Raw genomic sequence first — 12,200 nt, 5'->3', positions numbered from 1 at the left:
AATCTTTAAAAAAACAAAACAAAACCCTGAGATCTAGAAAAGTTAAAAAACTCCTTTCTCACAGGAAAGAGGTTTTGGAGCTGAGGCAACTATAACTCCCATCTCTCCAGCCAGTATTTCTTCTTTAGAGTTCCATTCCTTCTACTTGCTTTTGCTTGGAGGGGAGTTTACAGCAATTCATTTACTTTAAAATAAATCTCCAGATTGACTGTGTTTTTTGTTAAAGGGCATGGGTCTAGATAGGTTGAGTGGCATAGCCTTGCAATGTGCCACTTTCACTCTGCTCAGCTGCCTCCCTGGCCTGTAGGAAAACTACACTAAATTCTGCATCTCAGCATATTTTAAAGCCATGAATTTTTACTGCAGAACACGTTTAACCAACTGCCAGCCAGGAACTGGGGAAAGCCTGAGGGCTTCCTTTCAAAAGCAGCAAGTGAAACTCATCTTTCTTCTCCCTTGGCATCCATCTGTATTCAAAAGAGCTTTCATTTAATTTTCATTTAATGTTAAAAAAATAATAATTTTAAAAACTATTTATGACAAAGTATAAAAGACATGAGCTGCATAGGGGCAATTTCTACCTGAGCCAAATATCTATTCTTATTTCCTTATTATGAGAGTTATATTATTATCAGTGAAGTTAGCTCTTATCAGGGACCAGTACTGGAGATCTTCCATAAAAGTTGAGAAGACTTTGCAATTTTAAGTTTTATTTTCTACCTACCATGATGCTTTCCATTATTGACACCATATGCCAAGGGTTCTTACTACTTCAGAGAGCTGCTTGGCATAATTGGGGGCTTTCTAGCCTTTGATATTGGGAGTATTTTGATATTTTGGGGATATGCTAAGAATTTTCTTAAGCTAAAAATAAATAAATAAATAAAAATTTAAAAAAAGAATTTCCTTAAGCTAGAACCATAAAAGTAAAAGCAAACACTCACTGTTGTCCCAGCAAGGTACTGTGGCTACATTTACTTTTGTGACACATAACATTCTTCCAGAACAGTAATTACCAAATGGTCAATTTACTACTTCAGTAGCACTTCCCACTAGGTTATATGCTGAAGAATCATCAGAAGTGCTCACATTCTCTCTAAGACTTTAGTTATTCAAGGTTAAATTAAGGGAAGATAAAATAATCCCAGGGCATTGTTTATCAGGGAGGGGGATACAAAACACTATATTTAGATGGGCATTTTTTAGAATTTAAGGAGCAACAAAGAGCTTACTTACTGTTTTCAATTTTTATCAGCTCTGAGAGCTTCACTCAATGGCAAAGTCTCTGAAATACAAAAATCCTTTGGCTGGTGATATAATGGCTTCTCTACTGCTTTTGGAGCTCTGGGGCAGACATTTATCCTGATAAATCCCTGAGTTTAAAATCTGAATGTAATAAATGGATAAAGCCAGCAAGCATTTATTTTACAAAGGGATTCTACACCTGTCTTTTCTATCCTCCCCTTTACCACACACCCTACTCTGACCAAACAACAAAGCCAAGTGCTCTGGAACATGAAGATGAATCTGGGTGATCTTCACTATTAAGAGGTTTCAATCCATTACAAAGCAATCACTGCATTTTAGAAACAATTCCTGAGTGCCTAGGTGTCTAGTCATAAATCATTAATATAGCAGGAGCTTAAAGATAGGTAAGAGGACACCACTTTGAAGATAAGAGACTTTGAGTGTCCCTTTCCCTGATAAACAATGCTCTTCCTTCATTTTTACTCATCTAGAATCCCACCTGCATCCATTGTGGCTCCTCCAAGTCTCCTTAGACCATTCACAGTAGTCTTCCCATTCATAATAACTGGGCTTGCACCTGCACACATACTACTTTTATTATGGCAACAGGTTAAATATTACCTTAGACCATTTCCTGTTAACATCCTGTACAAGTGTTAACTTTTTTGATAACTGTTTTGCTTTTTTTCTCCTTAATTACATTGAAAGCACCTTGAAGGCTAGAAGGGCAGAGGGAGAGGGAGCACATAATCTTGTGGAAAAACACAGGTGTTGAATATGGACTAACTTGTTTTTGTATCATGGCCCCCATCTCTTTCTAATTGTGTTGTCTTTAGAAGGGCTACATAATCTCCCTAGGTTCGGTTTCCTCACCTATCATATGAAAACAATACTTATGCCATGTAGAGTTGTTGTGAGGGTTACAATAATACAAATATTATGAATATATATTACATATAATGACATCCTATGTATCTTATGTATATTATATATATCACTATATTGTGATATATACTATTATATACACACATACACATATATAATTTTATCTAAAGTGTGTAGGACATAGGAGATGGTCAATAAACAGGAGTGATACTGTTTTAAGGAGTTCTGCCTTTTACTTTTTTGAATACTCCACAGAAACTTTCATAGGGTAGAGGCAGCATTGATAAAAATCTACTAACATAAATGAATTGAAAAGTTGAAGTTGAAATATATAAACTATATTTTAAAATATATACCCTTAACTAACAACAAAAACATAGATGAAGTGAACATAGAAAATTTTAATAAGTATTAAATGTAGATGATGGGTGTTTGGATGTTGTTCTTTCTACTCTTCTGTATTTAAAATTATTATGTGAGGGGCACCTGGGTGGTCAGTCAGTTAAGTGTCTGCCTTCAGCTCAGGTAATGATCCTGGGGTCCTGGGAACAAGCACCAAATTGGGCTCCCTGATCAGAGGGGAGTCTGCTTCTGCTTCTCCCTCTCCCTGGCTCCACTTATGTTCTCTCTCATCATCTCTCTCTCTCTCTCTCTCAAATAAATAAATAAAATTGTTTAAAAGATTGCTGTGAGATATAAGGTCAAATAGTAAAAGATATATATATATATATATATATATAGAAAAAGGAGCTGATGAATTATAAATTTTTCTTATGCTTATATAGTACACAAATGTTTGACATTAGTTTTCAAGTCTTTTATACCTATTTACTAAGAAATAAACAATTAAAATCCATCATCTATCACATTTATAAAGCCAAAGGTAAAAATGACACAAATCAATATGAAAAATATTGAATAACCATAATCAATCTTACAAAAATAAAATGAAAATAAATACACCCTCAGATGTAACTTGTATAAAACTTCATGCAAGGCAAGGGACACCACCACTTAATACATAACCATTGTCTGGATTGTTTCCTAGATTGACCACCAGGGGCTGCTACAGAGTAGCATTCCTGGGAACCAGGCAACAAGAAGAAAAGAAAAATCCTTCAGCTTGACCAGAAGAAGTGCAGAGTCTGAGAGTCATGCTCATTACTATACCACCCGGAGGTCTCACACCACAGATTTCAGCAGATGTCTCTGGCCTGTGGTGAGGACTGTGCCTTGCCACAAGGGTGGAGCTGCCTGGAATCAGTGCAAGCGTGAGGCTGATGTTAGCACCTAAATGTGGCATCTTGGAATCCCTGGACATTGAGCTCAGGCTGTGTCACAGCTGACAATTTTCACAGCTACTCTGCCAGGAGCTGGAAAGCATGGGGCCAGAATGGAAGATTCTTATCTAGGCTTTTAATTCCTTTTTTCTGGTGACTTCCCATACACTGAGACTTACTTCCAATATATCTTTAATGGTCTCAGCACATTCTGGAAAAAAAAAATATAGCAGCAGCAGCTGGATAGACTAGAAAATTATTTCTATCCTTAAAACACACCCCAGGCCAAACTCTTCATGTACATATATAGCGAAACAAGAATGGTCTGCACAATGTTTTAACTTCATCTCATCTGTGTCTTATTCATCTCATTTGAGAGTAAATACCTGAGGGCAGCGCTTTGTCAGATTTCCTTGTACTCAAAAAGAAGGTTTTACTCAATAATTGTTTGAAGTAACTTCACTCTTTAATGTACATTCTCACAATAACCTTGTGAAGTATTATTATTAACCCTTTTTGAAATTAAGGAAATAGAGACTCAAGGATGACTGGTCAGAGGGGACTCGGGCTGGTGGAGCCAGGGCAAGGGCCAGGATCTTACTCCTTTTGGTAATGTGATGAGGCTCAGAGAGGGACAGTGACTTGCTCAAGGTCGCATACATAGATGGAGGTGAAGATGGGGCTGACTCCTTGATGGTCCTGTGCCCTCTCTACTATGCCATGCTTTGCAGACAAATCTGCTACAGTATAGAAACAATACACAGTGTAGACTTCCAAGATACATGGTAGAGTCTTCTAACTAGAAAAGAAAAGAGATACTGCCTTTTCAGGCTGACTGTAGAGGTCACACTCTTCATACCTGGCGTGATCCACTTTGGACATTACCACACATAAAAATGATTCTTTGGCTTCCCACGAGGATGATACAGGATCATGAGATGTTGTTTTGGTTTTTTTTTCCCAAGATGACCAATTATTTTTTTTAATTTGAATTCAATTAGTCAGCAGTCCATCATTAGTTTTAGAGGTAGAGTCTAATAATTCATCAGCTCTATAGAACACCAGTGCTCATCGAATCATGAGGATCACAGGACCTCATAATAGAGGGCTCCACTATTGGAGGTCTCCTGGTTCGCTGTGCCTCTATTTCCTAGGCCCTCCACCCCACCTCACACCTCCTGGTCTAATCTGGTAGTACTGGCAAACTCTCAAATCAACCATCTTAACCACATAGGACACATGGCAGACTGTGTGGAAGCCACGTATGTTCAATTACAGACTTTTTTTTTTTAACATGCCCATTTTTAGTTCTGGGGTTTATCTGGAGAGAGAGTTGAGCTCAGAAAGACAGAAAAGCACACACTGTGTAGGAGGTGAAATGTCATGGTCGTTTGGGAGGTCTGTCTGGAGCTGCTGGTTGTGATTTACTGAAAAGAAAATGAAATTCATGTCTGCCATCCATCTTGCTAAAATGCCATGCCGAGTTCAACTCAAGTAGTAGGGAGGTCTGAAGGCGATGCCTACAAATCACCTGCTAGACCTTTCTGGTCTCTGATTTAAGAGCTAGGTGCATGCTGCAGAGAAATAAAACTCTTGGTCCATGCTCCAACGAGGAATATTTTTGGGGCATAGAAATATATAACTATGGGGAACCAACCCTTAACTTTGGCACAGGAACTCCCTTCTCTGCCATCATGTCATAAACGGAGTCCAAGAGTTCCAACTTGGGAAACACAGCACATATTGCCAATACGTTATGTCAATGTCTGTTGGTACGTCTATCCATAGAAACTTTTATCTAGGATTTGTTACATGATGAGCACCAAGTGATGCATAGAATAGCTGAATCACTATACTGTACACCTGAAATTTATGTAACACGGTATGTTAACTGTAGTGAAATTAAAATTTTAAAAAAGGATTTGTTAAGACACTGGATGATCCATGGGAAGGGTAATTCCAGAAGGGCAGAGTAACAACATAAATGCCATCATTGAACCTCAATGAACAACCCTGTTTTCCTCTTTATTAAAAACCTGACAGTGAAAAAAACACATCAGGCCAAAGGACAAAAACCTTTCTCTTATAAGAAAACTGCTTGGGAGCACCTGGGTGGGCTCAGTGGTTGAGCATCTGCCTTTGGCTCAGGTCGTGATCCCGGGGTCCTGGGATCAAGTTTCATATCAGGCTCCCAGGAGGAACCCTGCTTCTCCCTCTGCCTATGTCTCTGCCTCTTTCTTTGTCTCCCATGAATAAATAAAATCTTAAAAAAAAGAAAAGAAAACTGCTCAATATTTACCACAGCAAGTCAGGCCTCTTTGACACCTCAAAAATGTGTATGATTTTCATTCTTATAGGAGTGGGTGTAGAGCTACTTCAGCTGTTCAAGGTTGATAACCATGGTACAAGACCAGAAAAGAAGGTATACAATTCAAGTTGGTATTCATTGTTAATATTTTGGTTGGGAAAGAGGCTAAAACTATTGATGAAACTGAAATCCATTCTTCTGGTCTTTCATTACACCAACAAATTGGTAACTGGGGTTTTCTGCTGAAAGCTTTAAGCAAAACAGAAAACAACAACAAAAAAAGGCAGCTCAGGCTTCTGTACTGGGGGCAGGGGAGAAGCTGGAGGATGTCATATAAAGCCAGAGTCCTCCATGCTTTCACGTTCAGGTGGTAAAACAAAACCAGGGACATGGTGCTATTTAACATTCTTCTGCTTTTCTTCTTTAAATGAGTTAGTTTGTTTTCTTACATAAAAAAATATCTTTACTTCTTCCCATTTATAGTTGCCAGAAGGTCCATATATGAAACTCAAAATGCCCTATGAGTTTTTAACATACTGATTCATAATGTTTAAACCCCAAAGGTAAATGTTCATTTTCCCCCACAAACATGCCTTGGCTACTTCTTGCTGAAACACAAATGCATTCAATCAGACACCAGGCTCCCATGAACCTCTGTTCCACGTCAAGAGATGGGGAAACTTAGCTACATCACCTCTAATACCAGACTTCATGTCTGGATGGCTCCAGGAGCCTCCAGACAACTTGTTTGCTAAGATGAAACCAACTCTCTTTGCGTTTTCAGAGAAATCAAGAGAGCAGAGAGGATGCCATCCACCCCACGCTGCTCTGTGAACACTGTGAGCGTGGCCCCAACTCCTTGGGCATGGTGCCCCCAGACTGGGCACATTCAATTTCCCACCAACAGCCAAAGTGTCACAGCACTGTGACCCCACCTTCCTTTCATTTGAAATGTGTAGAAATTTTAGAATTTGGCCATTTAATCCCTAAAATGCAAACAATCTCACGTTCCATTCTCTTCTGAGATCTCTCCTGCCAAACGTTCATTTATATTTTCTTCTTTTCTTTTTCACATAACTTTCCCTTTTGAAATCAAGGGTACTAAATCATTCTTCCCAGACTAATTTTTCTTACATGTAAGTATAAACTCCCAGCACATTAAATGCTGCTGCTGCTGCTGCTGCTGCTGGAGACTTTGCAGGACCTTCTGAAAATCAAATCAATCTCTAATCTCAAACTCAGCCTAAGATACATACACACATACACACTCACACACTCACACACATACATACACACCCCTATCATCATCACCACCCTCCTCTGCAGTCAAAAGCCCCTTGGCAGTCACCAAACGTGGCCTCACCTTTCTGGAGAAATACTGAGTGGACACGGCGAGAGCTTGGAAGCCGCATAGGGCCCTCCGCAGCTCCCCCTGCATGAGGGCCAGCTGCCTGGCCTGCTGCTGGCACCTCTCCTTCAGCCGCTGGACCAGCTGTCGTTCTGCTTCTCGGGCCTGCAGGTCAGGCTTGGGTGAAAATCCATTTCGCGGAGTTGCAGTCCTCTGTTTGGGGTATCCTGTAAGAGAATCAACAGTCACTCATGAACGTTCACCACAAAGGTGACAGCAGCTCTTTGGCCATAGAAAGATTTCATTAAGAGCCAGGGGACAAGAAGACATGGCTCATGGTTTGTCATCTTAGGTATTAAAAAGGAAAACCAGACAGGGACTTGATGTGGCTGCTCTGTGTATATGGTTCTCAGTTTCTCAGTGCAGAGTTTCATGCTTAGCAAAAGAACACACAAAATTGCCATGTTCCTTCCAGCTCCCTGCATTTCTTTTTTCTTTTCTTTTCTTTCTTTTTTTTTTTTTTTTTAAAGATTTACTTATTCATGAGACACACAGAGAGAGATGCAGAGACATAGGCAGAGGGAGAAGCAGGCTCCTTGTGAGAAGCCTGATGCAGAACTCAATCTCAGGACCCTGGGATCACAACCTGAGCTGAAGGCAGATGCTCAACCACTGAGTCACCCAGGCATCTCTCCCTAAAATTCTTCTAGGTCTACTTAGAGAACTAGATGCACGTTTTTTGCTTTTTTCTGTTTTTTTTTTGTTTTTGTTTTTCCTTCAAGGGGATTACTCTGTGAAAATGTTTAATGGGCAATAAATAAGTCTATCCAGGTTGAAGTTAGAGTTATAACCTCACAACCTTTTAACTGGGCATCCAGGAGTAATGTCCAGATGCCCCTTCCTTCCCTTACTAGGGTTGCTCTACAGACCCTCTCTTCAATGTCAGGGTCAGGTCACATCTCTCATGACCTCTGCTCCAGGGATTTCTGGCTTTATTTATTTATTTTTAAAGATTTTATTTATTTATTCATGAGAGAGAGAAAGAGAGGGAGGCAGAGACAGAGGGAGAAGAAAACTCCCTGCTGAGCAGGGAGCCCGATGTGAGACTCGATCCCAGGACTCTGAGATCATGACCTGAGCCGAAGGCAAGACACTTAACCAACTGAGCCACCCAGGTGCCCTGGATTTCTGGCTTTGAAATTCCTACAGCATCAGTGTTCTCCAAAACTGTCCCTCCGCGTGACCACTCATATCACCTCCAGAGCTAAAGATTCAGTCCAAGCCACTATAACCTCCACCTTCTAATGGGAAGCCCTGCTTCTTCTCTTTCACTGCACAGCAGCTGGAATGATTTTTATGAATATAAAACAGCTCCTAACCTGCGTGGACCTATCCATCCATGCAGTTGTGTTCCATTGCAGTAAAAACAAAGTACTCATCCCATCCCACAGCCCACAAGCTCTCTGAGGTCTGGCTCTTGCCAGGCAAATGGTAGGTGTGGGGAGGCCACAGCGGAAGGAACCAGAAACTCCGCCTAAGGCTGGGGACAGGGTGGGGAGGCTTTAAGAATGATGACTAGGTTGAGGCTTGGGGAGGCGGGCGGTGGATAAAGGCAAGGCAGACAGGAAGAGCTCACAGATAAGCAGTGCATCACAGTCAAAGACCCAGGGGTGAGTGAGAGTCTTCTTCAGAACCTCTGTGCTTCCAGTGTGAGGCTCAGAGCATCCTGGCACCCACAGAAAACCTCAGTGGTGGACAGTGGACCTCTATTCCCGAAGAACATTCTCTCCTTTGCTCAAGTAGAGAACATGACATGGACACTGTGCACACAATCATAAATAAACTTTAATATTTTAGAAATTCTTTTGTCTCCCCTACCCTCTCCAAAATACCAGGGAGTAACATAGAAAACAAATCATAAAATGGTCTCTTTAGTACCCAATACACTGAGACATAGCAGGGTAACAGGCTTATTCTACTAAACAAGTGGCCTCAACTTTTAAGGGGAAGAGATGGTTAACTGATCTAAATACTTCTGATTGTTAATTTAGTGGTAACCGTGTTAATTTTAATTAAATCTTCTTCTTAAGAAATCATCAGAGATTGCAAAAAGCAACCTCACATATGACATATCAAACTATTATGGCTTAATGAAGTAGGAGAATGTGAAATTAATGCTTCTTTAAAACGGTCTTTGACAGTAGAATACATAATAATCCAGAAAATTCACTTGCATGTCATAAGCAAATTAATTTTAATACATACTCAATCACAATATTCTCAATACTGATAACAAAAGATAAATAATTATCAACAAAATGTGAGAGATTTTACTGCTGACTGCATTAAACTCTAAGACACAGCCTAAGACCCAAGGTAGATTTTTTTTCATGATTACTGTTTTCCATTTTATTGGTGTGGCTGGAGATTTTATAAAACACTCCAGTGGAGGCGCCTGGGTGGCTCAGTGGTTGACCATCTGCCTTCAGTTCCGGTTGTGATCCTGGGGTCCTGGGATCAAGTCTGTATCAGGCTCCCTGCAGCCTGCTTCTCCCTCTGCCTATGTCTCTGCCTCTCTCTCTGTGGCTCTCATGAATAAATAAATAAAATCTTTAAAAAAAAGATAAAGAGGGATCCCTGGGTGGCGCAGTGGTTTAGTGCCTGCCTTTGGCCCAGGGCGCGATCCTGGAGACCTGGGATCGAATCCCACATTGGGCTCCCGGTGCATGGAGCCTGCTTCTCCCTCTGCCTATGTCTCTGCCTCTCTCTCTCTCTCTCTCTCTCTCTGTGTGTGACTATCATAAGAAAAAAAAGATAAAGAAAACCACCCTAGTGTTTTAATTAATGTTTTGAGGTACCAAGTGCCCTACACCTCTCTCTCTCTCTCTCTCCCTCTCTCTCTCTCTCTATATATATATATTTATTTATATATACATATACATATATATAGAGATAGATTGATAGTTACTAGAAGGATAGATACTAGAAGGCGCTTCTGTATAATATATATATTAGAAGGCAGTTCTTTTAGAAATCTAAAGGAAATAATAAAAGATACTTCTAGCTCAGTGAATTATAACTAATTGCAATCTATGGCATACAGAATCATTTCTGAATTTGTATTTGTGCATACTATAAGTACTCATGTTATTGTGTATTTTGGGCTGTCAGATTTTTCCCCTATTATTAAAATTATTTTCATTATCATTATTATTATATCAGCAATGATACTCAGTGGTAAATGGACAACATAAAATAAGGATTTGGTGAAATCCTATTCTTGGTGTTCACTCTGATACCAACATTATGATAGATTTATTACACACACTCAAAATTCCAGTGTTCTACTGAACACCAGTACACTCTGTCTACATTCTACTCTTGGGGCCACCAAACTGATGTTCTGAGCCAAGAGAGAGGTTCCCCTGAGAACATCAGCTTTTGGTATCAACACACCAAATGTAAGATCTGTGGCTTTCTGACATCAAACTAACTTATGAAACCAATCTTTGTTAGGGACTCCTGGGCAGCTGCACATCTGGCATGCAACCACTGTCATAACACAGACTAAGAGTCAGGCCCCAGGGCTAAGGCTTATTGGAAGGAAATGCAGAGACACAAGGTGGGCTGTGGAGCTGCCTGTTGCTTTAGCTGGAAAAGGTCCTGCCATTTTCTAAATATATTATCTAGGACTCTGCCTGTGACCAATAATCACTTTACCGTCAGCAGCATATTTTTGGCCCTCACTAAAACCAGTATTCTTTCTTGTGCTGTCAATTTGTGTGAAGTACTTCTATACTTAACTTGCTGAAGTACTGTTCTGTCACTTACTTTCCTGTCCACCCACATGTCACACCATTCCCAGGATGGTATAGCTACACAAGCTCATCTACCATCTTGGAGACAGAGACCTTATGTTGAAAAAAAAAATGACTGACATACAGCCAGCTTCACCTGTTTCCACTAAAAATTAAGGAGAATTTTGTTTGTTTCTACTGTCTTCTCCTAAAAGCCAGCAAAATGCCAATCAGCTTAGGAAGTAAGGGAACAGGGTGGAAAAGTGGCAGAGGGCAGTGATCACATGAAGCTCAGAGAACACATGGCTGGCATGTGAGATGAAATGTGCTGACAGTGACTCACTTCTGACCTACACCCATGTTCCTTTGGAAGAGCCAGAGAAATGTTTTAAGTGAGAGGCATGCCATGTCACCTGAGGATACTTGCAAGTGCTGGAAGGTTCTGTTATCATCTCCTTCCTATTCCTTGCAGTATTTGTATTACTTCTGGGGTGGTAGAGGCATGTATGCCACTGACCTCTGTCCACAGGCAGACAGAGCTTACTTAGACGTGTTTGGTCTCTTTCCAAAAAATTGGGTCTCCTACAATTGCCTCCTGATTTCCATTCAGGTGCACTAGGAAGCTGATTTAATGAATAAAGACTTTCCGAATTAGGCTTATTGATGGTTTTGGAGTCTTTGAACAAAATGAAAATGAGAATTTCCCTGACAGCCAGTTTTTTATTGACTGATCCTTGTAAACTTCCCAACTGTTAATTAGGATTATCCCCACAGCAACTCTTCAATCTGAAATATATGAACAGAAACACCTAGACCAGTGTCTTACCATGACCTACAGACAAGATCTGATTTAATATATACACTTCCTGTCATGTTTTGTGGGGAACCAATATATCTGACAGCTTTTATTGAGCACCTACTCTGTGAATGGTTTGTACAAGCTGCAGTGGGGAGTGCACAGGAATGAGGCCTCGTCCTTGATCTGAAGCAATCGATGGTCAGTGGAGGCCCAGCCAGGTCTGGATCTCACATTTCTAATTCCTTGCCCTGAGCTCTGACTTCAGCACACTGCTGGCCCACTCTACAGCATCTCTGACAGATCTCACAGGTTCGGGGCATACATTAAGTTCAGAACATCCTCCCATTATCTCAATCTCTCTCCAATCACAACTTCTCTTCAGCCATTCTATTGACTGGATAACTCTGATGAGGGGCAGATAGAATCTGTGGTGATACTGGTGACAACTGGCAGCTCGGAAGAAAAAGCCAGTAACCTTATATTCTCACAAAGGTGAATACAAGCTGTTTGCGTGCAAAGGCAGAGCACTGGGGAG

The 12,200-nt window shown here is 40.5% G+C and overlaps 1 protein-coding gene across 5 annotated transcripts in view; it reads right to left on the bottom strand.

Moving 5' to 3' along the window:
• The window catches only part of MTUS2 (microtubule associated scaffold protein 2), a 585,745-nt gene that overhangs the window by 133,201 nt on the left and 440,344 nt on the right, over positions 1-12,200 (bottom strand). For all 5 annotated transcript variants that reach the window (XM_041765696.1, XM_041765701.1, XM_041765700.1 and 2 more), the window contains one exon: positions 7,085-7,296. In XM_041765696.1, the coding sequence (XP_041621630.1) occupies positions 7,085-7,296 (212 nt within the window). The remainder of the gene's footprint in view (positions 1-7,084; positions 7,297-12,200) is intronic.

Source organism: Vulpes lagopus, chromosome 8 (genome assembly GCF_018345385.1).
Source record: "Vulpes lagopus strain Blue_001 chromosome 8, ASM1834538v1, whole genome shotgun sequence".
NCBI lineage: Eukaryota > Metazoa > Chordata > Mammalia > Carnivora > Canidae > Vulpes > Vulpes lagopus.
This window is presented reverse-complemented; position numbering and strand designations above follow the sequence as displayed.